The sequence below is a fragment of the Brienomyrus brachyistius genome, chromosome 16 (assembly GCF_023856365.1).
Source record: "Brienomyrus brachyistius isolate T26 chromosome 16, BBRACH_0.4, whole genome shotgun sequence".
Lineage (NCBI taxonomy): Eukaryota > Metazoa > Chordata > Actinopteri > Osteoglossiformes > Mormyridae > Brienomyrus > Brienomyrus brachyistius.
In genome coordinates this window covers 12,072,403-12,099,191 of record NC_064548.1, presented here as the reverse complement: position 1 = coordinate 12,099,191, position 26,789 = coordinate 12,072,403, and the positions used below count along the sequence as shown (strand labels likewise).

Sequence of the window (26,789 nt, the reverse complement as noted above, 5' to 3'; positions counted from 1 at the left end):
CTGAACTTTGTAAATGAAAATATATGTATATACTCTAATGTGTTGTTACTCAGTCAAGAACGTTAATTAACCGCTAGCTGAATGGCAAAAAGGAAGAGAGGCACAAAATAAGCAAACAAAATTAGAGTGCAGACTGTCATTGTGAACATGCTGTCTGAATGAATTTGATTTTCCAATAAAAAACTTCCATCAAACCATGAGCTCTCATACACACGGTCTGCTGCAAATTCTGGGACTGTCTGTAAACAAGGGGGAAAATGACGATTTTCAATGAATGTTAACAAACTGGAAATAATCAGTTTCTCAAACTCTCCTTTGGAGTCAAATTCTGAGTTTGTCTTAAACCCCAGTCTTCATTGACCTAAAAAGCAGATCTCTCTGCCATGAAAGGCATCCACTGTGTGGCAAGGTCCATTTCCACGGGAACGGAGGGAGGTGGAGCTCCCATCTTTTCAAGCGAGCTGTTCAGATAGGACAACATTAAATCCATTTACTGACAGGCAGTAACGCAGAGCCAGGGTGGCATCCACGAATAGCCAAGTCTCGAAAAACAGAAGTATTAATGTGCAATTATAATGTCAACTAAACATAAAAGCGTAAAACATGCTGTATTTAGCTAGTGACTTAGAATGACCAAATCTGAAAAGGTAAACAATGACTAAAGTGTTGCACTTCTTCCCTTCCAAGCAAGACCTTGAAAAAGCACAATTTTTAAATTGTTGCAGTCAAATATTGTGAAAAAAAAAATTATCAAAACTGTATTTCTTTATTTATACTGTAGACGTAAAAAAAATAACTTAAGGTTTCCATGACAATGCTTTTCTTTCAATATTGTTTTTCATATTGTAAGCTGAGGAAGTGAAGCTGCATTCAACCCCCACCCCCACCCCCACCCCCCACGCTACACAAAACACACGCGAAAACACAGACCATCTGATGGGGGCGGGAGGCGCTCTTGGCAGATCCTGGCGCACACTTTTGAAGCGAGCTGTACCCCCAAGTCTTGCGTGGGTGGCGGGGGGGGGGATGGGGGGTGGGGGGTGGGGATGAGCGTCAGTGTTTGGGCAGCTGTACAATTAGGGCTGTGAAGCGGACCTGGAGATCCCTAAAAACGGAGGGGGGGGGGGGGGGGGGCTCTGAGGAATCAGAAGGAAGGGGGTCTTCAGTGAGGAGGGGGGTGTCATGCCTGCAGGGACAGCGGCACTTTTGAGCTGAACGCGCCGAGCCGGGCGCCACGTGGCGTGCAGGAGTGTAATTCGCCCTCTTGTTCTACCACCTGCAAGCTGTATAGCCTGAGGCCCTGCCATCTGAAGACGGCATCGGGATGTAGCGGAATTAAGACGAGGACGCAGACGGGATTGTGCGCCGAGCCCGGCTAATCGAGGAATCCACCGGCTCCGCTCGAGGATTTAGGCTGAGGCGGGAAAGAAGGGGGAGAGATTACGGGGACTACATTTATCAAATCCAAACTTCAGACTCCGGATTCCTACAGGGCAATTACACCACACAGTCACATATGATGGCGGAAAGCGAAAGGATTGGGGAATTTACCAGAGGCCTGTTGACAGATGCTCAGCCCCGTTCGACAGCGGGAGACTTATTTTTTTGTTTTAGGTCCCTCCTCCTGTTGTAAGGAACGCAGGGAAGCGATAATTACAATCTGCAATCAGTGGAGGTTGTGAAGGGGGCCAAGCTGCCGTATCTCTGTCCTTTGAACGGAGCTGGCGAAATTAGCGATTAGCATAGCGCAATTAGCGAGACCTCTCTGGGCTTGATGAAGTAGAACACACACATCAAACATCCGCATGCCCCCCAAAACTGATTTCTTGCTTCCCAAATCACACCTGAATCAACTGCTCCAAACATACCATTGTAATAACAAGCACGATGGTAATGAAATCATATTCTACAAGCCTTTAGTTTTGACCTCCTTGAGATATTTATGCACACAATGACACACATGCACGTTTACAAAAAAAAGGCACTGTTTGTGTGACCCAGCCCTTTTGATTACAAGTGATTCTTCCACAATGAACCAGTCAATGGTGAGGAACGACATAAAAAACCTACGGTTTCAGAAAGAGTGCCAAGAATCAGGCAGGCGGGGATTCAGCTTGGCACGGTACATGTACGGAAGTGTCATCCTTACCAAAAGCCACAGTTATTTACTTATTTATCCTGTTTTCGGAGTCTTCAGAAAAGTATTTCTTGTACACCAGATCTCTGGATGTATTAAAGGGATTTTACAGAAGTGGTTCTTGGTGGCTGGTTGTTTTGCAAAGCTTATTTCTAACCAAACGGTAGCAGGTAAAATAATCCCTGTAATGGAAATGACCAAGCCACCTTTCACTGTTCTGTTTGGGGCTGAGATATTTGTGCAGTTTAGACCAGCATATAAACCCCTTGTATAATAGCCTAGATCAGGACTGTGGAACCCTATTTACAAATGTACCTCCCATTTCTTCATCAGACTTATCATTCTCTGCCATGTGTAGAAGTATTATTGTAGATGAAAGGCATTTTCTGTTGCAGAAATTTGAAGTCTAGAAATGTTTGTACGGCAAGTGATAAAGTTTAAAGGAAAGCAGCATTTAACGGTGAGTGCCATATTTAGATACTGGGGAGGGCTTTAAAAATCCATATAGCCTAGAAAATACACTGATATGTTTAACAAGAGCGGACATTTGGAATAAATAACTACATCCAGGTCAATCATTCTGTTTTGAAATATTTAAAAAGCAACCATCCAACGTCATATTAGTATTAGTATTTTTCCTCATGATGGCAAAAAAAGAAGATTTATTTCGGTTAGTGAATTTAATTGAATTGCGTGGGGGAAGGGGGTTAATTTAATAGCCGCAATCGTATTTTGCTTCAAGTCAGTTAGTTTTTTTTTTTTTTAAGTTGAAGGATGGTATATTAGGTCTATTACTAAACAAAAGTAAAAACCGCAGCGAGGCACCCAGGGAAGCCGGAGTAAATAAATACAGAGCGGGGTTTACGGGTGATGGACGGCGTTGCGCACTGCCCTTAGCGCGGCGGCGCGGCGGCTAGTGGCGAGCCGAAAGGGTGCAAACCGGGACAAGCGAGATAAAGCGCGGCTGCCGCACTGTGAGCAATGACTCTGCCTGCCTCCCTCGCCCTGGCTACACCAGCTCCCCTTCCCTCTTTTACCCCTTCGTTCTCACCACAGCCAGGACTGCTGAAGCGTCATATAATTTCGATTATTTTTCCGGCTCGTCCCCGCTTAATATCCTGCAAGAAGGAGGCTCGCTTTACGGCATAATAACTATAATGGGGTAAATATTAACGCGAGCGCTTACTGTTAACCATATCTACGCGAGCAGGAGGGTGGGGTAGAGCACGGCGACGGGAAAACAGCGTTTTATTGGATAACAGGTTTTATTTTCTTTTGATTGTAGAGCTGGGGTGGGGTGTAGGGTGTTCTTATTTGGAAAATTAATAATAAAGACTGAAGCAGACATCAGTGGTGTGTCTCTTGCTCCTTCCACATCTCCTTGGTGATTGCAAACATCGATTCACATTCATTTAAACTGGGGAACTCTCATTTTCTCCTATTTAACCTCAGCTTCATCACCAGCAATCAGCAAAACAAGTGTGTGTAACAGATGTCATACTTAGGTTCACCTCCGTGTCTATCATGAATGGATATCGAAGAACCAGAACCTCAGTTAGATGAATTTCTCTCCTTTTGGCATTCTCCCGCCCTCATTTTTCATCTCTTTGTCCCACATACTTCCTGATCTCCCTGCAGACCTGCACGAGGTCTACAGCCATGGGAATGTCCACCGATGGCCGCGCACTCTACCTCCTTGCTATCGATTAAGTCGGGGTGACGGCTGGCTGAGCCCCATTAAGACTCCCCAGGAGCATGTGATCATTGGCTGGGAATCCTCACACTCCCTGCTTCCCCCAACCCACACCTCCTATTTTCCAGCTCTTTCAGTCCAGCCTCCCTCCATGCCCCATCAGAGAGGATCACAAATCTGACACCGACGTAGGCGATTCGGGGCTTAATCTCCAGTTCGCAGAAAGCCCCAGCGATACCGCATCACGGCAGCCTGCTAATCACTGACAATTAAGCAGACCATTTCTTTGAGAGGGACCTTCTGCAGCCCCCCCCCCCCCCCACCCCCAATGCCTCAGATCGATTGGGATTCATTTTCTCGCTGTTAATCTGCGATGACAATAGATGCAAATGAAAGAGGTAATTAATGGCCCCAAACTCTCATCATGTATGACGCTCTTCGGAAAGAATTCCTTCCATATTTTGGCCCGTAGCTACAAAGGATGCTTATTATTCTGTGATGGAGTGCGCATGTGGCGTAGTGAGCTATTAGCCAGAGACAGATCCACTGGAGATCTACACCCCACGGGAGGGAGAAGGTCATAGAAGGTCAATTTGCACCCTGGCTGCTGTTGATGAGACATCGGTTCCCTTGCTGGGATTTTTTTCCAGGGACGCTTGCCAGCGTAATTGGAGCCGTGCCTTGAATGTTTGAGGATTCAGCCGTGGCATCCCATAATCCTTTTTGGATGCCGTTCACCCATAATGCAGCTACTGTCGTGTGAGTCGCGTGCGCCTCTATATGGGTGGTCCTGTAGTCTGTGCCTTTGGCATGTACAGCTGGCCAGACGGACAGGTGTTTGAACAGGCCTGCGGTGACACGAAAAGCACAGGGGAGAGAGCCAGGTCCCATGGGATCGCGAGCAACAATCCATTATTCAAGTGGACTGTGCGCGTTCCCATCACAAGCCATCAAAAGGGCAGAGAAAAATGCATTTAAAATTGATGTTTAAAAATGTACAATCCCACCAACTAAATGGAATTCCCCTAATTGCATGTCAGAGGATCCTAGGTTGAAAAATAGCACTGTTTAAATATATGTTAACATTTTAATAATCTTGTAATATATTCAATAGAGCTAACTGAGCTTTCATTTTAATAATACAGTTGTGTTATCTGTGCATTTGCAGTTGAGGAATACATTTCTAATCATCTCTGAAAAAAATATAGATACAGAAATTACCTGACATAATAGCATAATAATGTGCGTTTTTTTTTTTTAAACTGACAGGAATGCAACGTTTGAGAAATAGCAACGGCAAGTCTGGGAAGTTATATTACCCATAATGCCATACTGCTTTATTACTTGACAATGTGCCTTCAATTAACTGGATGAAGCATGTCCAGCCTTGGAACGAGCCATTCAGCCATTCATTTTCCAAAAGTGCTTATCCAGTATGGAGTCACTGTGGGCCTGCAGCCTATCCCAGGCAACACAAAGTGTGAGTCAGAGGACACCCTGGACAGGATGCTAGCCCATCACAGGACACACACACACATTATTGACAAGTTAGAGATGCAAATTCACTTAACTGCATGTTTTTGGATGGTAACACTAAACCAGAGAGCTCAGAAGACAGCGACACATATATAGGGGAAAGGGGCAGATGCCACACACACAAAAGCATAATGGAAACTGGATCCACAACTCACATGCTTGGACTAAACACTTATGTGCATTGTATGTGAATTCTGAGAACCAAAGGACTAAAAAAAAACAGTATGGACACCGATCTCACCAATCATTTCTGACGTGCACTGCACACTAAATCACACTCTACGTTGGATAAAGGCACCTGCTAATAACTGGCCAGTTAGCCATTTAGGAAAATCAAGATTTTAATGCCTGAATGCTTCCAATGATTGACTTTATCATTTCATTCAGATGTACCATGCAGAGGTGGGTAGTTCCGGTCCAGAAAGTAAAAATTCAGACCCTGTAACTGTGACTCTTTATACTCAGATGGTTTGTTCAAGCAAAATCTTGGTCTGAATCTTTACTTTCTGGACCTGAACTATCCATCTCTGGTACCATTTATAAAATGCCAGAAAAATAATGAGCTTTTACATTTAATTTACACTCTATATAGAAACAGAAAAAAAGTATTTGCTGACACTTTGTGAGTCAGCAGGGCTGCTTGAGATTTACAGCAGGCAGCATCTGGTCACAAGTCTAGTTCTTCAGCCCTGTGGAAACCTAGAGTGAAATACTGCAACTGTCGACTTAGGAAATGTTCTATCTTAAATTGCTGTAATTAATTGGTCAAATAATTCCTCTCCATTCGTGAAATGCTGCCTTTTCTGCCCAATGTATAGATCTGGATTGCCTGCAGATTGCACACCTCACTCAAAGGTACATCAGCACAGGATTTGAAACTGGATCATCCTAGATAATGAATACCTGCCTTTAACTGCTACAGTATACCATCATTGGGTTCCCAGGCTCTTTTCTCTTAACTAATTAGATATTTATAAAGAAATGGTATTTCGTTTGGTATTTGTGTCATCGACAAGCATGATATATAATGTTTTGGCATATAGCAAGTTCCTCTTTTGCACTATGGAGTGAAGCGCTGGACTCTCTGTACGACTGAGGGAGAATGGATGACTTTTGCACTAATTATAGCGACTCCTCAGAGTGTGGAACTAATTAGAGACCACTGAGTGACAGAAACCTCCGAGTTGCACTAAGAGCAAACCGTCCCCCGATTTTTTATGTGGATAAACACTCAAGAGAGGAGGTCTGGATCACCGTCCGCCCAACAAATGGGTCTGGATGGATTCCTACTCACCCCGTGTTTCTCCTCTGTCACAAGCGTCCTGGCCGCTGTCCACCGGACACCTCACGCTCTCTTAGGAAAGAAGACTAATGAGGCAATGTGGCTAATTGCACAAAGGGTACACTGTTTCCCCCCACGGATCGGTCGGCTGAGCGTTAGGAATGTGTACAAAGGACTGATGCCACAAGGGGGTGGTGGCAGGGGTCCCTTCGGGTTTTGCTAGTTCCTCTGTCAAAAGATGAGATGGCACAAATGTTAGCGCCTATGGGACCGTGGCTCGAAAGAAAAACAAAACACTGGGCAGTAGGTCACCTCCCAGCTCACGCCAAAGAACACATGACGCAACCAAGGTGAAAACGCCCAAGGGGCAGCGAAAGCAAAAAGGAGGCAAGAGTTGTGACGATCCATCTGTCCTGTGTATCTCTGGGTGGCGGCCATTGGAACAGACGGCGCACTCATTACACAAGCACCACCCGTCCCAACCCCGTGTCGGAGAATCTGGTCTGCTGCCATGGGGGGGGGGGGGGGGGGGGGGGCTGAGAAGCAGACACTCATCCAAGTGAATGGGGGGGGTGGCAGTTTGGGCGGCGCCTGCATTTCAACTCCTTCAGGGGCTAACGTCCATCGCCTCATTACACATCAAGCTAACCTGAAAGAGCGACCACCTCCTGAGGAATTCTGGGTGAGTCCCCAGACGAGGATATCCTCCAAATCCACATTTGGTAGTGTTCACACCGGTCGAGTCTTGTTTGCCCGTGATAAACTTGATAATATATTAAAGGCGTAGGTTTGATTACGAAATTGGTCGGGACCAAATCAGCCTCTACTCCACACCCTCAAAAACACACACAGACCTTCCTACAATATCGACAGGGACACATCCCTACCATTCATACCTGAATTTTCGACTTTACCTGCTCAGCTTGAACACTGTCAGTGTTAGGAAATTATGACAAATTGAGATGTCACAGAGGGAGGACAGAGGAAACACCGTTCTGGATATTCAAAGCTCAGGAGAGGTTTTGGCAACAGCAAAGTCAACCAGACCTTCACAGTTTCAAGAGGCCCAGGAACCAGGTGTCAAAACCTATAAACACGCAGTTGAAACTGGAAGGACGTGGAGGGGTCCTGTCACTAGCCGTGCAACAGAATTCAGCCTGCAGTCCATGGTCCTGTTACATTTTATTATATGTATATGTTTAGAGTTGGTCACATGTTGCCAGTTGAGGACTAATGCATAAAGGTTGCGGGCGGTTGATTTTTTGGAGGGATTTCCCTGCCAAGGTACATTTTGGCCCCTCCCCTCCAACCGTGAAGCCTCACTCTGTCAGGTGCAGTAGTGGCTTGATGGTGATATAGGAGGATTGGGTCTCCTATGTGATGTAACTCATCTAAGGGTTTCGAGGCAGGAGTTTGCAGTTTTAGTTGTTGGCTCCCGTTCCCCACCAGAGGAGATGATGACGACTGCTACACAGCACCCTGTGTGCCCCCTTCATCTGTCGGAAGTCCCATCCTACTTTTCTTTTTTACCTTCCTTGCTCTTTGCAGCTTCTGTTCGTCATTGACGTATAATCTATCAGCGAAGCAGCAAGTTAGCCATTAAGGTGGTTACTCTCATCCGGGTTTCAACCGCAGAACTCAGAAATCAAAGGGAATAATTTAAGCCTTTACCTAACTTCGCTTTTTTTTTTTTTATTAATGAGAACAAACGTGTCTCATGTTTCTGAGACCCTAACTTAAACTGTTGTGCGATTTTTCTACGACAGAAGAGTAAAGTGATTACTTTGCACGTGTTGCACCTGTGCGGAGTGCAAGGAATCAGCATATTGAGGATTGCAGAGAAGGGCATCAGGATCCGAGACAGGAGATAAAATATGCACCACTTAAGTGATTTCAAAGTCAAGCAGTAAACAGTCAAAGTTCCATTTTAATGAGAGGAAAGTTATATATATATAAATAAATGCATAGTCTAGCAGGACTCTGCCTACACTTTTTGAAATGAAACTATTCAAACAGCCCTCCGAAGAGGTATCTATGGTGTCGTATATTTCAAACAAGCCAGACAGATGATAACTCTTCAGTTGTTACTGATATAGTATACACAGAATAATTAGGTTACGCCTCAGATGGTTAATAATTCACCCCCCATCCTTGGTGAAAGAAACCCCCTCATCAGCAAAAGATGTGACGATAGAATATCTGAATAGGTCAGCATGGTGTGAGTGTGGACTTTGCCAGGAGAGGGGGGAGGGTTTTGTTTTTTTTTTCATTTTCGTGTCTCGCACTTTCGAGCACAGATGCCTTTGCAGTCATTCTGTTCAGTGGCTCCTGTATTGCCCTGTAAGCAAATACTCACCGTGGGCAACACTTCTCCCAGATACAAGTGCTTGCTTGTAGGTGGTTAAATATTAATATACTGTAGCGGCGGCAGACGGAGGATGAATCTAGTTTATAGTTTCCCAGTTGTGCGTGGTGCTGGAGCGATCAAAGGCTCGCCTTTCTGCTTAATTTAATATGGCTTCTATGGCCCCAACCTCGACCACATGTCAGAACGAAGATGGAGCGGTCACACTGGGCCCATCTGCAGATCCGGCGGCGTTATTCAAAAGGTCACTGGAGCCAGTGCCAGGGGGGATGTATTATTCTTGGCCATGGATAGGCCACTGCGCCATTTGCTAGTCGTTGCGATGCTGATCACCGCGCTCTCTGTTAGCCAGGTCACCCGGGATGGAGATCGGCACCCCGTGACGAAGACGGTCATCTTGACCGGATGAAAATCAGCTGCTGAATCTCTCGTCATGCTTGGAAGCACTCGCACGTGCCCTTTGTGGTTCGTCACATGCGCTACCGCCTTGTGATTTGTCGCTAAGCTGATGTCTCGCTAAGCTAACACAAAAAACGCGGGGAAGAACGGCCTTAACGCTACGAGCGACGGGGCACAGCTAAGCTCAGGCCTGCCAGATCTTGCAGTGCCATTCAGGTTTTACATGCTAATTAAACAGCCATCGAGATCCCGCCATCAATCCACTTGCCAACACTAATCACAAGCGTGTATTTTACTTCGGGAAAATACTCCAGCACTCACTATTTATTAACCAAGCTCATGGTAGCTGGCTTGGCCCGAAAGACTGATGAGCAACGCAACCTGGCCATTATGCATCTCTTTGACATTCAAGCTGCATTTACGTTGAGCGCAGGCTCTCCCGTGTCGAGCTGTCTCTGGGTATCCTGTATCCTTCAGCCTAAACTGTATATCAGCTTAAAAATAACAGTCTATGCAGTGACGAGCTGTCACCCGCCTTCTAAATGTTCCCTTTGTGCTGGCCGCTTTGAAACTCACACGTCAGTTATTTGAGTTTCTCCGCCTTCGCACCCCCTTCATACTCCCCCCCCCAAATCCCTTTTTTGTTTCAGTCCTTACGAACGCCGTTTGGCCCAGGGTGTCGAGCCCTGCTCTACCCACAACTTCTCCGTCCCTCTCTGACACACCAACAGAGGAAATACATCTTTGTGGTATGTGGTGTTTTCTTCCTTCAGGAGGACAGCAGAATGAAAAATCTTCAGGGTCGCTTTGAATGCAGAAATGTAACCGGGGCCGAATCCGACAGTTGAAAAGAAATGCAAGCCAGAATCATGTGCCCCTCCTTCACTTCCACATGTTTCCCATGTTCCCCAACACTGTACCCTTCCTGGTGCACCGTGTGCTCATGGCATGCAGATCCGGGCAGATGTGTGTTGAGATCTCGGGAACACGTGTGGTAGTAAGGCGAGAAGATGAGTGTGGCAAGAGCTGGCCGCTAAAAATACGCTAATGTATTTATAACGAACGCTACCTTTTCCCGGGGAAAATCCAGAGGGACCGAATTACCGGGGCCCCATTTCTAAAAAAAGGCACCAATCAAAGACAGAGATTTCCATCTATAGTTGCTGTGGTGCACACCGAATTTTTAAGGCGTCTGCGCTTTGAAGTGGCTGTGGGGATTAGCGAGAGGGAAAGCTGTGTAGCACGGACAAGCTGGAGCGCCAAAAGAAAGAGAGAAAAACACGCTTAGCCTTCACTCTCTCTGATGGGAGAAGACGTGGAATTAAACACAGAATGTTACCCCCGTCGCGCACACGGCCTGAAAGCCGCAGGGCCGTGTGCATCGGTGAGCAGGAAGTGATGTCGTTTCGGGGCGGCCTTATTGACTGGTGTTATGTGTCCTAAGGCTTCATTTCTTCCGGCCTCCCTGATCACGATTCTCAGTTCACTGCAGAAAAATATACCAGGACACTGCATTGACCATGACGTATGGCTCTTTTCAGTTGTAATGCAGCTCAGACTCCTGTAAACCGTGAGGGTCCACCTTACATCAATATACATTGAGACGAGCACAACAGGTCTTGATGCTCGTTCACCCAGACCACCATGTCTCAACTGGAGCACAGCAACAGACTGCGGTCCTGAAAATGAACCCTGAACACCTCATATACTTTACGCTCTGTGCTCACGATGCCAGTCGAGATGCGTGTTGATGAGACTAAGCTGAGCTGTTTGAAGTACACATAACTTCGGACATATTGCTAGCTGCGTGAAGGTGTTACTTGTGAAGACCCAATTTCTGTGAGCGCTTCCTGAACGACCACAGCCTGCTGAGCCCTGTATGATGGCCTGCTTTCTTCCACACCAGCATTCCTATCTCCTCCTCATCTTCCTCTTCCTTCCATTAAGCTGTGGCCAGGTGAACATCCAGAAACGGCTTCCACACAGGATGTAACAGATGTCAGATGGGCGTCCACCCCAACCATGAAATTACTGCTTCAGAACACAGCTGTGAGGAAAGGAAGTGAGTCACCGGTTTTAAAATGTAGACATACCAAGAAGCAAAAGTGTAAAATCATGGTGGAGGGGGCAGGTGGTCCGGCTGCGCCACTAAGCGAGAGAGGTGCCTGGACAACCAGGTGCCTCACTGAGGGAACACAAGGCCTAATCTGCCTTTTCATCTAGTTTCGTACCAGATCCTATTTGAGGTGTAACAGTCGGGGTGGGAGAGCCACGAGCTGCTAAGGGGACGCAGAACCACCCCAAGGGCAAAGGGAGCACCTCTTAATGGAAAGTCAGCTCCTGAAGACAATACCCAATCCTTTACCCATCTGCCCCAATGAAATCCCACTATGAAGGAAATCAATAGTCATTGCAGCCTTCATCCTCTCACGCGTTATTTCTCTGTTAAGAAGAAGGCTGTCGCTTCTCCGGCTGGCCTCAAAAAAATGGCGCGTCGGAAGGCCTCTGTCGCCATGAGTCATATACTTAAATAGTAAATTACGGTTTCACCATTCTGGCAGAGAGAGAGAGAGCGAGATAGCATTGTCCCCGGAAAATCTATCAAGTAGAGGAGGATTGCTTTCCCCTATCAGTGAGCGGGAAGACCATAATACGGATTATTTAGATCCAAGACAGCGAATGCCGAGAGAAGCGTTTGAATTGATGGCTTGTGGACGGTCCTTGCAGAACCCATTTCCTTCCGCAGCCCCAGCTGACCATGTAAGATAGAGAGCTTCAGACGTTAAAGACCACGACCACTGCTCTCCAGAGGTCCGCTTTAGGTCTTTGGCTGCAAAATGCACTATTCTTGACCCCCGGGAGGAAAATCGGTGAGAATACCGGGCTTGAGTGTAATTCTTGGCGGTAAAGGCTTACGGCTTAACCTCACGGCCACTGATCCGTTAGAGAGACTGGTGAAGGTGTTCTGCTCTGTGACTCCGTCCGTCCCTTCCAGCACTTTCTCATTTCCAGAAATTTCCGAGACTGGGTCATCACAGAGACGGAAGCCCCATTAATCAGCAGTCAGCTAAGTGCTTTACCGACCAAAACTAAGAAGCAAATGTCAGCCTAGGAAACAACAACAATACTGTCTTCTCAAATTGCAATAGGATGCCAGATCAACCGTGATAAACACTTGGATCGATAACCTATTTCCCTGTCAGGTAGGCAGAATTAATTAATTCCTGTGGGCCAGTGGGCATGTGGCCTGTGAGGCACCTGGGAAGTTCGGACACGGGCGTGACACTGAAAGAAGAAAAGCCAGCATGATTCACACTGGTGCAGTGCGAAGTGCGTAAGAGAAGACTTCATGTACCCAAGTTATTCTGTGATCATGCCTTAGAAAAAAAACAAATCAAGAAAGTAATTGATCAGCAACTTGTATTTTTAAAATGCTAGCCACTTATGCTGAACGTAGAGAAAAATTCACTTAATTTGCAGTTGATGTATAACTAATCTCAGTTGATCCGTGTGATCAGATATAAGCTGGTCTTATGTTGCCTTCTCCTTAGCCAAGGAGGGATTTGCTTTTCTCTCAAAATTATTTTACGCAATCTTGGTGCGATTTCGAGGGCAAACAAATGGAGTGTTATTCATTTGCTGACTACATAACCGAGATTTACCTACTTAAAAAGCATCCTCCAGGTAGCATACTGATTGAAGCTGGCCTCGCAGACTCAGGAGGGGATCAGAGGTCCAACACAGCGCAAAGTGCACTTCTGAAATTTCAGCATAAAAGACCAGCATGTAGAAATGTAGAAAGTGCAGGACCGAGAGAAATACTTCTAGCATAATTTGTAATGGCTTATACGTAATAATACATAACTATTGGTGATTTTGACGTTGTTTGTAGTTTGTTTCTCTGAGCCTATTTCTGCCCGCGGACTGGTTCTGTGACCTGCTGTGCAGTGTGGTCCAGGGGAAATGGGATTGCATGTCCAGATGTGCACTGTTGCTCAGCACCTGGCTCATGTACAGCAATATTCAGACCCATCTGGCCCTGCGCCCGAATGGCACCGCAGGGACATTGTGTCTGTACCCACGCACCTCCAAAATACTCCACATCTAACCCTGGCCCCAAAGCGTATTCCCCCTGTTCCATCCCGCATTGAGGCAGCGCCAGAGGGGAAATCAAAACAGCTCGTACTCTCCGCAGTTGCTTGTAACTGGCATGCATTTGTTAGCAGACAGCTAAGAGATTCTCATGTGGGGACCACGATTCATAAAAGACCTCTCCAGCAGGGAGAGCGAGGGGGGCAAAGGTATCATAGCCTCTGAAATTGGTCCCTCAGGCCCACTGAAAAGGAATTGGCCCCAAAGTTGTAGTGATTTTGCCAGTCCTGGCGAACATTTACCCGAAGTTGCATAAGCTGGTATGTCTCTCTCTTTGTCTCCACACCCTGTTTGCAAAGCTCTGATTGGCATAACAGCCCCACATCCTATGACGCGCCATGCTAGGGAAAGTGGGGGGAGGGCTTGCCATTCCATTCCTGTTAGGCCCCTGCACGCCATGTTGCTGAGATATGTCTAGCATGACCTTAAAAATGCGGTTCCAGGACCCCCTTGGGCCACCGCACTTTCCAGCTCTCCTCGTCTGACACACGCTCCAGAAGCTTAATTAGTTTTCCAGTACTTAAGACAAAGTTGCTAATGAATTTGATTAAGGAGTTAGGCGTTCTGATAGAATGGCGTTCCCTTGACAACACTTGACAGACGCGGGAGGGGCAATGGAAGCCTTATATGGGCATTATATCTCATACTGAGATGTAGAGGGGGAGCCCTCGGCATGTAAATGATGGTGTCACATGGGGTAGACCCGTCCAGCCACACAGAACATGACCGAGAACACGTGTTTGGCTTGGGCGCAATACAGACACGAATAATCGCTCAGCCGAGCGAACTGCCACCACGCGGCGAACGGCAAGACACTGAGTGGGGCTTTGAAGCATGACGACGGGGGGTAATTACATGGATGAGACAGAAAGGCGGGGCGCAGATGCGAGATGGTGCGGGGAGAACCCCCACGCTGGTGCGGTCACTGCCGATGGAGCCGCTTTTTAATTTGCGGGGCGAGTGTCGGCGACGCAGATCAGCTGATCGAGCAAATTCCACAGTTCCCCTTCTGTGGCCATTACTGCCACCGCTGTCTAAAGTCTGATTAAATTAGAAGCCAGAGAGAAATAAATTCGTTGCATCTGCCAGGCGTAGAGGCAAAAGAAAAGGGGGGGGGAGAAAAGAAAAATCAATGTTGTGTGTGAGAATCCTAATGAAGGTAAGGCTGGACCCCCCCTTACAAATCACCAGCAGATTCTGCCTATTTGATGCTCGTGTGATCGAGGGCTAAGTGTGGAGCTGTGTGATTAAAAAAAAAAAGATAAACGCCTTTTTCAATTAATCTAGGGGACGTACTCACTTTAACTGCCCGGCCTGAGAATGAGCACAGAGAGAGAGGGGAGAGGGACTGACGCGTGCCTCTGTGTTCTGCATAATTTATGGGCCAGACAAAAACAAGCCGGCTGCAGAACCCGGCGCACTCTCTACAAAAAAGCCGAAACTGCGTTTCCAGGAACAGCGAGCCGCATCTCCGTATTGCCCTCGACGGAGCTACGCTGTCGCTATCTGACGCAACCGAGGTAAATCGGTGCTTGCTTGTGCCTCCCTGATCAGGACGCCTGCTGACACGAGTTCCTGTTAAGCTTGTAAGCGTGGGCTATAGGAGCAAAGAGCTGGGGCTCGGGGTGCGAGTCGTGTCGAGGGTGCCGGCCCCTCCTTCCGCCTGTGTCGCTGGGGGAATAGCGAGGTTGAAGGACACTCTCCCTGGCCGCCCGGCGCTCCAAAAGCCTGCCGTTTCAGCAGGGCCAGTCCCTCTGGGTCAGAGCGAGGCCAGGTTCTGCTTTCGGAAAACTTTCTGAAGTGCGGGTTTGGCGGAGAAGGGCACACACAGCACCTGACGCATACATTTTCGGCCGGCAGATTTTGCACATTCCCTGTGATCCGTGGGGATGCAGTGACTCTTCCCAAACACTCTCATCATAATCCATGATTCCTCACACTAACAAACAAATTTCTGCACATTCATTCCTTAAAATAAATGAAAGACCTTTTTTTTATAGGGATGTTCCTCATGTTTTAGAACACCTAATTTTACAGAAATTGCTTTGTTTTTCGCCAGACTTCAATTGAAAACTCAACCACGCTCATGGACATGAAGAGAGACTCACACGGCATCCAGCAGACACTGCACGGCCATACATACCCCAGCGAAAACCCGACAGAGCGGCAGTGACCCCTGACCCCTACTCTCACTAGTGGCTCCTTTCGCTATCTCAGCTCCCCTGCATTTCAGCTCGCCCCAGATTGTGACATAACACCCCCCCCCCCAGCTACAGGCTCACAGCAAGAATCATCACAGTGGCACAGAATCGTCACAGTCTCAGGTTTCACATTGGGGTCAGAATGAACGACGAGATGTCAGTCCCAAACTTAGGGGGCTGAATGTAAGTAATAATATGACCGAACATGACTTTGCCTGTTGAGCTTATTAGTATATTATTATTCTTTATTCTCTTTGCTACTGTAAACTATCTCTGCTCTTCTTCAGCATACCCCCTTAAATCAACATGGTTATAAAATCACACACTGAACTGTTGCTCTTATGAAAAAAATGGCATCCTCCGTCGTGAGACCAGGAATAAATATTCTGAAAAACAGGACTGCTGGAAAAGCTAGAGCCCCAGTGAGACCCCCAGCATGCAACGGCGGAGTAGCGGGAATGCGGCGCGAGCGGCGACCCCAGTTTCACAGTCCGCGCCTACTCTCTGCAAGCCGCACCGTGCCGGTTTTAAGTGCCTGGCCGAGATGCCGCGGGCCCCTGCCACACACCATGAGCGCAGACGGCAGCCGCGGATGAGCCCACGCACACACAGGAGTGCTCACACTCTGGCTTGGATGAGAAAAAAAACAACATTCACGGAAGAATCTCGCCATGAGAGAGGCCATCGGAATCAATCGGGGTTTAACAGACAGCACTGCACCTGGCGGAGCGCGAGCTTCTGTCGCACCGGCACCTCCTTGGCCGTGATTGTGCATTTATTTATTTATAAAATTGATCATAAAAAAATATTTATTTATTTATAAAATGATTATTTAAAAATTCCCATTTATGACCCGCAGCCTCTGGTGCTTAATAATTACCTCCTTGGCGGCACCTGGCAAGCATTTAAGAGGGCAGAGTTGGCAACGGGTGTCCCGAGAGCGTCCCCAGAGCATCAGAGAAGGGCAAGGTGCCGCAGCTGTGTCGCCAAGCAGCCGTGAGTCCGTTCGGGGACCGAGTGTGGCAACGGGGCCATCTGGAGGTGAGGGACAACAGAGGCAGGCCTGAATAATTAACCGGCCGTCATCAAGAGTTTCGAACGGGAAAAGATGGCATGACGAGAAACTCCCCAAGGTGGGGAAAGAGGAGCACGGAAATCGGGAACGAGGCGACCACCTCATTACGCCCAGGGATGGGGGCTTTTTATCAGTGGGGGGACCCAGTGATCCACACAGCGTGTCCACCTCCAGGTCGAGTGATGTGGGTGGCATGTGACCACCTACACGGCCATATGGTCTCCAGGGGAGCATGTCACCTTCGGGCAGAGTGCCAGAGCGCAGTCCGCACCCCTACACTTCTGCATATGCCCTGCATTCTCCAGGAGAAGATACTGAGGAGAAGGTCCTCCTCTTTTCATTTCTGTTTTCTTTTTTTTCCCCGACTGCTGAGAAATTTAACCGGTCCGTACAGCACGCTCCACCGCGCTCCATCCCGTTCCCCTCAGGCTTCCGGAGCGGAACGAGGGCCCCCACCGAGGAAAGTAAACACCAACGCTTTTCGTTTCCTTGAGTCCACTGACAGCGAACGGCAGTGACTCACAGGAGGAGTGCTGGGAATTCTCTCGTTTCGCAGGCAGAGCCGCGGGCCCCTCTCCTCCTGCAGTAATTTGCCGCTCCCGGCCGTGGCGCTCATGCCGAGCCGCTCTCCTCGCCGGATCCGCACTTCCTCCTTATTTGGTTCCCCGCATTATTAACTGGAGAGGGAGGGTTTTCGGCGAGCTGTAAACACGCTCCCGAGATTAGAGACGGATTTGTCACAGAGGCCGATGCCATGGAGACCAGAGTGACAGGACCCAGGGACTGTGGGGAGTGTGGTTGGGGGGGGGTTAGGGGGGGGGCGATAAGGCAAGGTCAGTTTTACGGAAGCCGCTACTTCTGCAGTGAGGCCAGCTACCTTGCGGGGAAAAAAAATAAAGCATGGTATTTTTACACGCCTACGTGGGAGTGTTGACATTTTTAACGTGGCGAGCAGCTCGATCCGTGTGGCGCGTTCGCAGAAAGGGGACGCTTTGAACCAGCCACCGATTCCCATCACAGCCGGGTGACATTTTTCACGCCTGCGGAGTGAGTCCAACACAGAAAAAACAAACAAAAAAAAAATAACAAATCTGAGATAGTCGTCTTTGACCCTGTATGTTCAGAGAGATTTAAATAATCATGATGGGAAGCGACAACGAGGCACAATGATGTGTTTCCTCATGTGTGGTACCAGACTTCTCATTTCACATTTGCAGGGGCTTGGAGGGGTGGGGGGGCAGAGAGATTGCTAATGCCTTTGTGATAGTGTGTAATTTTTCCATTATGATACCCCAGAAAGCCCACAATAAAAAGCCTCACTGTGATTCTTTTTTGATTCGTAAATACTCTCTTTATCCCAGGGAGTATTTTCTGGGAATGTGTGTGAGAGCGGGTGCCCTGTGGGAGACGAGGAGATTTGCACATTCATAAGGCACCAGGGTCATTGGTGCACCTTTGGCTTCTGGCCTTCGGAGGGCGCTGTGGGAAGGGTTTCTTTTTTTTCACATACTTCTCCAGTTCAAGGGACACATTAGCACGTACTAGCAGACATGCGCCCACACACACACACACACACACACACACATCAAGTATCGAGCTGTTAGGAGCTGTGGGAATGTCATGCAGCCTCTCCTGTTACAGAGTTTCGAAAACACCAAGATGGGCTTTGCAAATAAAGTTGGTATGCTGGTTTCCCGCATCTACACGGGGGGAGAGGGGATGGGGGGGGGGGGGGGGTGCATGTAAAAAAAAAAAAAAAAACGTGGGAAGGGTCAGGGGCACTGTGTAAAGCTGGCGGTAACAATGCAGTGCTGTCTCTGAGAAAGAGAGAGAGAGAGAGAGAGAGAGCAGCTTGGACAGCGAGGCTGGTGATGCGCTGAAATACCCAGAATTCCAGGCGCCTTGCTGGTGAGCAGGCCTATAGGCATTAATCACAGAGCACGGCCAGGCCAGTCGACAGCTTGGGCCGCACTGGCACTGCTTCCACTGATAATTAATTGGGACAGCATTCCAGCCAGAGATCCGGAGCTGCTTCCATGTTTTTTTTTTCCATTTCTTTCCACCGCCAGCATTCAAGGAAGTTCCCCTTTTGAGAAGGAGACGCGGGCAGGACCTAATCAGTGCTGCTCTCTGTAAAGCTAATAAGGTCCCGCCTATCAAGCAGTGGGCGAGGGGCCCGGACAGCGTCCTGTCTGATCGAGCCGTTTTCACGGGCTCTGGGAGGATCTGCAGTCACCCACCGCCCCCCCTTTCCTTAGCCAGACTCTCATCCTGCAATTAGCAGGGAGAGAATTTACAGGGAGCGACCCTCATTGGAACAGACGGGGTGCCATAGGCTGAATGAGGAAGAGGAAGGGCCCGACATTACCCAGAATTCAGTGGGGCCAGGTGGGGGGGGGGGGGGGCAGTTCAGTTTATACACGTAAATGCTTGTGGGATCGACCCCGTGTGTAGGCATCGCCTCGAGTCACGACAATGCACCAAACACAAGCCGGCACGATTAACGGGGGCCCCATCACAGACACTGCTGTCTCGGAGGAGGTCACGGGGATTCGGGGACGGAGACCGCCCAAGATACTGGGCTACAGTTACGGACTGATTCTTTGGTACTACCCCAGAGGTTAAAATTTAACTGGGGGAGGGGGGTTTCCTGGAGAGTCCAGGCTGCGTTTTATAACCTGAGGTTTTTTTATTTGTAGACACTGTGTGAGACGCACTCCCTTCTCCCCATCCCCTGAGTGCACAGACTGTACCCAAATCCCACCAGCGTGCCCTCCTACAATAACACGCACTCAAGTATTTGCAAATTAATCTAAAATCGTTTCAATTCTAATTCAAATAAAAACATTGCATTCGCTAAGGTTCACAGATCTCACCTGAGAATTACATACATAATAGATCTAACAGCAAATGTGAAGGAAAGTCCTATTTATATTGCTATTGCATCAAATTGCAGCACAGTACTTAAACCTGTCCCATAGTAAAAGTTTTCATTCTTTGATCGGTATCATTTATCTGCTATTTTTAAGTAATATAGATCTAGAGTATAGAGTTGCACCGTGACGTTAAGTCTGCGTTATGCTTTAACGGAATATCTCAGGGTTAATCAGTCAAGCGAGGCCAGCTTTAAATCTATGACGGTACTGTGGTCTGGAGCGCGGTGACCGTGCGACACAGCAGTTCGGTGTAACATGGATGGTTGCAAAGCTGGGGACGGGTGGGAGTGGGGGTCCAAGGGGTGGTCGCGGGCCACAGAAATGCGGGGGCGAGGCATGAGCACGGGGGTCCTTGGCGGAGTACCCTCCGGCTTTCTTATCGCTCGCCGCCCGGTCGGCTTCAACCTGCGCTTTTAACTGCTCTTACTTTTGATCAAAACGTCGCACACAAGCCAGCCGTTGTTGACTGTTCATTTCAGCTATGGAGCGCCGATTCACATTCCTGACAGGATCAATACAAGCTGCAGTACAAGTTATGTGGCCAAATTTGGACATTCACCGATTCCTTTGATCATTTTAAAGCTCTTCCTCTGACATGAGTGTCTTGCTTGTGAGGGAGGGGGGGCGGGATATTACTTGAGCAGCCTTCTGTGCTGCCCCCCTGCCTCGTACCAGCTCCCTGCTCCCACTATGTGATTGCAGGTCGTCCAGACCGAGTTTTATACACTTAGCACAAATACCACCTGAAAGATCACTCTCACTGGGGGTGACAATCTGCCACCTTTTACCTGAGGTTCCCCTGACCTCCTTAAGCTCCAAAGGGTCTCCTTGGTTACACGAGTAGTACCAAAAGACCTCCCTACATGTGCCATAACAGATTCGGACCCTTGATTCAGATCACGGCCCACCCCCCAGACCACAGAGCCTCAGCATCCTCTGGCTGATCAACAGGTGGCTCCTGATTCTGTATCCAGCCATCTGACCGGCTCGTTGCTGCAGCCGGTGCCGAGCCAGAAGTGCTGGGGGTTTCACATGAGGGATTGTCTCCATCTGCCCGGGCCATGTCTCTGTCACCCAACCATTACAGAGGGGCCTTTGTGCTGGCAGTGCCCAGGGTTCAAGGCGGAGAGGCTGCACCCATGTCTCATAGTAACCCCCCTTCCCCCCCCGGCACTTGCGCCATAAGAGACAGTCATATATAGATGCAGAAAATACAGTGTGGCTGTAATTAAAGTCAGAGTTCCAGGGCTGTTTAAAGAGCATGAGAGCGCCATCCAGAGGCAGACTGGGGTAGGTGCAGGACACATTTACCAAGGAACTCTGAATTAAGCAACATCGATGCTATAGCAGTACTGGGGAGGACTCCGTTGAGCCCTGGTGGTGGTGGGGGGGGGGCTCTATTCCGACATCTAAGAGTGATATCTCAGTTCCAAAGCGAGTCTATAGTCTGCATATTGATACTATATAAATTCTAAATCCTGTGTGTGTGTGTGTGTGTGTGGGGGGGGCTGCAGCTGGGATAGGGAGGACCAGTAGTGGGGGAGCAGGTGATGATGGACGGCCTTCATTTTTATCACAGCTTCAGTGGTTTGTAAGCACCCTGCGGGGATGGAGCCACTTTAATTAAATCACACCTCAGGGATGCTGCTCTCTCCCCATTTCAATGTTTACTTCTCCCTTATTGTGCCCGAATCCACCGGAGAACAAACAAACTCCACGCAGACGCACAATCCGCCGTCGCTCTCAGGAAACTCCGTCCGCATTCTCTCTCATCCGCCACGCACATTATTTTCTAATACGTTCCGTGTCCCAGTTTATGCGTGTCAACGTGTGATGCGTTTAGGGGACGAGGTGCAGGCCGCCACTCGGGAAGCGGGGAGAATTGCAGCGGGGCTAAACCCCCCGAATGAGCGATTAAGAGCCAATCCCCAGGCATCACTTAGGGCTGCGCGCCTGGAGATTAGAAATCATCTCCTCCTCCATCTGTTGGGCATTTTTTAGTCGGTCGGCGGCTGTAAAACCCGCCCGCCTTTCTTTCCCTCCACCTGTAAGGCGTGTGTGCTGTTCTCGTCACGAGTAACGGGGTGGGTGGGGGGGTTTGGCGCGCCCCGTGCCTGCAGGAGAAGCCGCCCGCGTGGTCCAGAAGCTCAACTTTCTACAGAGCTTCAAATTGTCGTGCTTCTAAAGCCCACCCGCGCCCCCCTTTCTCTCTCCCTTCCGGCCAATAGCCTCGTTCCCCCACGGTATCGGTGGCGGCATGCGGGACAGAATGCGTGCGGTACTTACCAGGTGCCTGTTGCCATTCTTGCTGAGGGGGCCGCGGAAAACTCCCTTGATGTTGCGAAAGTGTCCGTTGCTGAGGTGCGTGGAGCTGATGACGATGTAGTAACACGCCATGGGGAAGTGGCTTGGAGTACCGGGACAAGGGGGTGAAAGTCCCGGCCGAAATCCGGGAAGGTAGGTGCAGGAACGGGCCGGCCGGACAGAGTGGGGGGAAAACTCAGAAGTCCCGGTCCGGCAGAGTTCAGAAGTCCAGCCCGATAGAGCTGGGAGTCCTGGCTGGGAGGATGAGAGTAACGTCCCCTGTCAGCACCGGAGCTCCGTCCTTCCTTCGGGCAGAGCCATGGGCAGTACTGGAGTCAGAGTCGGGGCGGGCGGAGGAGACGGCTCAGCGTGCTTCTGTGCGGCCACCTCCCCCACGCTGTGCGGCTCCTGCTGCTGCTCACTCCTCCGGAGCACCGTCGCCGAAACCGCCGCTGCTGCCACTGCACTGTCGGCGTGAGGGCTCTGCCGGGGGGGACGTGCCGCTCGAGGCCGCGGCGGCGGAGGCAGGCATGGCGTTATAGAGCGCCCCGCGTTGCCGGTCCAGTGCGCGGAGCCAATGGCAGGGGGCCGGGAAGAGAAGTGCATCTGTCACGCTCAGCCCATCCAGATCCACTGAGTCAGCCACGGAGCCCCAGCCAACCAGGATGCAGCAGCCTCTCTCTCTCTCCCTCTCTTTCTCCCACTCTCTCTCTCTCTCTCTCTCTCTCACTCTGTCTCACACACAAACACACACACACGCACACACACAGTGCCGCGGCAGCCTCTCCCAGACACGCGGAGCATGTACGGAGCAGACAGGCTGCCTCGCGCAGCTGGCAGGGGCCACGTCGCAGAGCTGCGCCGCACGTCTTCCCTCGTTCATCTTTTATCTGGCGTGGCGGCCGGCGAGGGGCGTCCTAGAGGAGGGCGGCTGCGTGCCTGACTCTCACGGCGGCGCCTGGCCGTCTTTCACCTTTCACTGCCGTCAGGTGCTTCTCTGCTATAAACAACACCCCTCCACCTCAGCAGCTCGTCAGATTTACGACCTTTAACACATCAGATATTAACACTGGGCGATTCCCCGCGAGTGTCATTCTGTATCCAAGCCACTCAAGCGCTGAGGTATTCAGGGCTGGACCCAGTGGCCACATGATTGCATCTGGGGGCTTTTGTCTGAGGAGTATCGAGTCAGACATTACGTTGGGGGGGGGGGGGTGACTAGAGAGAGTAATGGAAATAAACACAGAGAATGTGCAAACTCAGCCAGCATGTGATGTAGAGTAACCCATGCTGTGGGTTCAGTCCCTAAATGCTGAAGGTCCTCTCCCAGATATCCCAGCATCAGGAGGGAGAACAATGATACTCTGTAACTAAGCAACGCAAGGTTTAAACTGGTCCTCAGGAACATAGTAAAGCCAGCAGAAGGAAATGGTGACAGCAGAGACGTGACAGTCCTGTGTTTGTGTAATGCATGTGACATCCTATGTATGTATGACACACTTACCTGACATCCTATGTATGTATGACACACTTACCTGACATCCCTATGTATGTATGACGCACTTACCTGACATCCCTATGTATGTATGACACACTTACCTGACATCCCTATGTATGTATGACGCACTTACCTGACATCCCTATGTATGTATGACACACTTACCTGACATCCTATGTATGTATGACACACTTACCTGACATCCTATGTATGTATGACACACTTACCTGACATCCCTATGTATGTATGACACACTTACCTGACATCCCTATGTATGTATGACACACTTACCTGACATCCCTATGTATGTATGACACACTTACCTGACATCCCTATGTATGTATGATACACTTACCTGACATCCCTATGTATGTATGATACACTTACCTGACATCCCTATGTATGTATGACACACTTACCTGACATCCCTGTGTGTAACACACTTACAGTATGTAACATCCCTGTGTCTGTGTGACACATTTACCTGACATCCCTGTGTATGTGTGACACACGTGACATCTTCACATTGTGACATATCCACATACAGTATATGTAAAATGCTTGTATGACAAGCATGTCCACATATGTGTATCATGGTATTTACTATACATCTGAAACATGCTTATTTGATTTTGTCTCCATAATGTATGTTATTGCTCCATAAAGTTTGATCAAATGACCTACCTACCAGTAATATTCTTCTGTGGTGCAGGGAATGTGTAATCATTCCATGCTTCTTTTTCTAGAAAGACATGTATTTTCCCACTTTTTTAAAGTTAATAAAAGTAATTAACATCCCGTGTCCCAATGCACTGCAATATTTCTTTTAAGTAGAGAAAACTTACAAAGTTTAATTCACTGTAATCTTTAATTAATGGTTCGTGTCCCCATTAATGATTTCATCACCGGGAAAAAAAATGGCAGCATTTCTGCCGTGCAGTAATACGATCCAGGCAGCTAAAGTGTCTGGGTGTTTTCTAATGGCTCGCATCAATCTCCAGAACACAGCTTCATCTCTTATTAAAGATCAGACATCCAGACTAACCCCCCAGCCACCGAGCACTCAGCGCGTCCATAGCAAATGCACCCGCAGAGCGTTTACGTCCCAGGAAGTAAAATATATCTGTCCAACCTCATAGGTGCTTATATGTCGATCTTATAATTCGGAAAACGCAAACAAACAGTGCAGCCTTTCTGATTGCCTGTTCGGGGACTGAAACTGGACGATGCAGCTGCTCGCCGTCCAGAGCATCTGTCAGACCAACAGCTGTTGCTCACGCGTGTGTCTGTGCATGTGTGTGTGTGACTCGGGGGGGCAGGAACCCTCCAAATGTTTCGTTCATTTGGCTGAATCCCAACAAGGTGTTCAGCTGGATACAGGCCGAGCCCCCCCTTCACTCTTTTTCTCTTTCTCTACCCAACCCCTCCCCCCCCACGCCGCCACTCCATCCCCACCCCCACCGTCACCACCAAAGTATTTTATCGCTTTCTCGTTTTCAGACAAAAGCGGACCCTAGACTCTATGTTACAGTTATTTCTTTGACAACAAGGGGAGGTGCGCCGGAACACTGTCTGTGTGGCATCTCAACCAGGGTGTCGCCTGCCTTGGTCACAGGCTAACCGAAACCGTGTACTGGATAAGAAGATGGATGGACGGATGGATGGATGGATGGATGGATGCTGGGCTGCAGGAACTCATGGGGATCGGAGAAAAATGTACCCCTCAATATTTAATATGACTTCATTCGTCCCTCCAAAAAACAGAACTTAACATGTATTGTAAGTTGTGAGCCATGCAATGTCAAACTCCAACACCGTTAGAAGGATGGATAGATGGATGGATGGATTACAACACAGCAGCTGTGACTGGAACTTACGACAGTGAATTTCCACGTAGGGCAAAGAATATAATGTATGAATTAATATTTTCAATCACAAAGTAACCGGCAAAACAAACACAAGTGATCTGAAGTTTGAGCGAAGTTGAGCCCTTGCTGACAAGCTAGTGAAACACATGGTAATGAACACAGAGACGATTATTCTGATGAGCAGCAACGCTGCTCCTGTACGTGGCAGCCAGTGTCACTGTGTTCATAAATCAAATCAGGGGCTTATTATGGTACCAGCTGGCAAACATTTCTGAGTAAATTTCTTCTGTGACGGCTTGCCAATGACTCATTGTTCCTGCCAAAGCTTTCCGCCGCTGAAAACACTTCGCTCTGGGTTTTCTAATGCATCAGATTGTTCGGCAAATGGGCGATGCCATAGATAATGACACTGTTTAAAGAGAATAATAAAAATGTTTTTTTAGGAAGCTTTGTGTGTGAGTGTAAATGCAAGGGTAAGCAGCGATGATCTGGTTAATAATCTCCTCTGATAATCATCGTTACTTGTCAAAAGCAGTAATCAGTGTGTATTTATTTCTTTTGGTGACACAAGTGCACAGCTGAGTTGTGCATTAATCATCTGGAACGTGTCCGGCATTCCGGATGGTCCACATATGTTCATCGGATGAAGTTCCTGCACCGTTGGGGGCATGGCCGGCGGGACAGCGAGCTCAAAGAGGGCGTTCCTGGGATGGCGGTGGGTAATGGGGGGCCCAGTCCAAAAATGCATGTCTTGAGTGAGGGAGGTCCCCCTTTGTTAGTCGCATTAAAGGAAATCCGTGGAGGACTGATCCATACCCGTATCGCGGTCTCAGAGATAAGGAAGCCAACCGGCCCTGTGCTTTTTTCAGAATGGACTACATCACCGGCATTTTTAAAACGGGTCCTGGCAGCCCGCAAACCCCCCCCCCACCTCCCAGCCCCCCAGCACAGCAGGGGAAACACTGAACCTTAATGAGATGCCAGTAGTTTTCCTCGCCGATGATTTCTCATGCTTTTTATGCCAAGAGGAGCCACCAGCCAAAGGGTTTAAGGTAGTAGTGTAGAAGGAGGCGTTGTGTAATCAGCCTGTACGCTCTTTTCCATCCCTCTCTCACTCTCTCTCTCTTTCTCTCTCTGACACACACACACACACACAATTCCTGATTTCCGTATTTCTTTCCCCTTGCATCGCCCTCCCCCCTCTTAATTTTTTTGCCCAATCCCAAAGCAAAGGAAGAGAGGCTGATGGTCCCCCCAAGGCATGCCATATGGTCATCACACGAGAGCTCCCAGAAGCCTCGCTCTGAAGAAGAGGCCATGCCATTCCCCCGGCTCCTCCAAGG

At 48.8% G+C, this 26,789-nt stretch overlaps 1 protein-coding gene across 2 annotated transcripts in view; it reads right to left on the bottom strand.

Moving 5' to 3' along the window:
* Positions 1–22,702, bottom strand: part of znf804a (zinc finger protein 804A) — a 36,188-nt gene extending 13,486 nt beyond the window's left edge. The window contains exon 1 of one of the 2 annotated variants that reach the window (XM_048979645.1): positions 22,063–22,702. In XM_048979645.1, coding sequence (XP_048835602.1) covers positions 22,063–22,173 — 111 coding nt within the window. In that variant the 5' untranslated portion in view covers positions 22,174–22,702. Of the gene's footprint in view, positions 1–6,660; positions 6,763–22,062 lie in introns of those variants that run through there. The other variant, XM_048979646.1, reaches the window with a different exon arrangement.
* Positions 22,703–26,789: the final 4,087 nt, after the last annotated feature.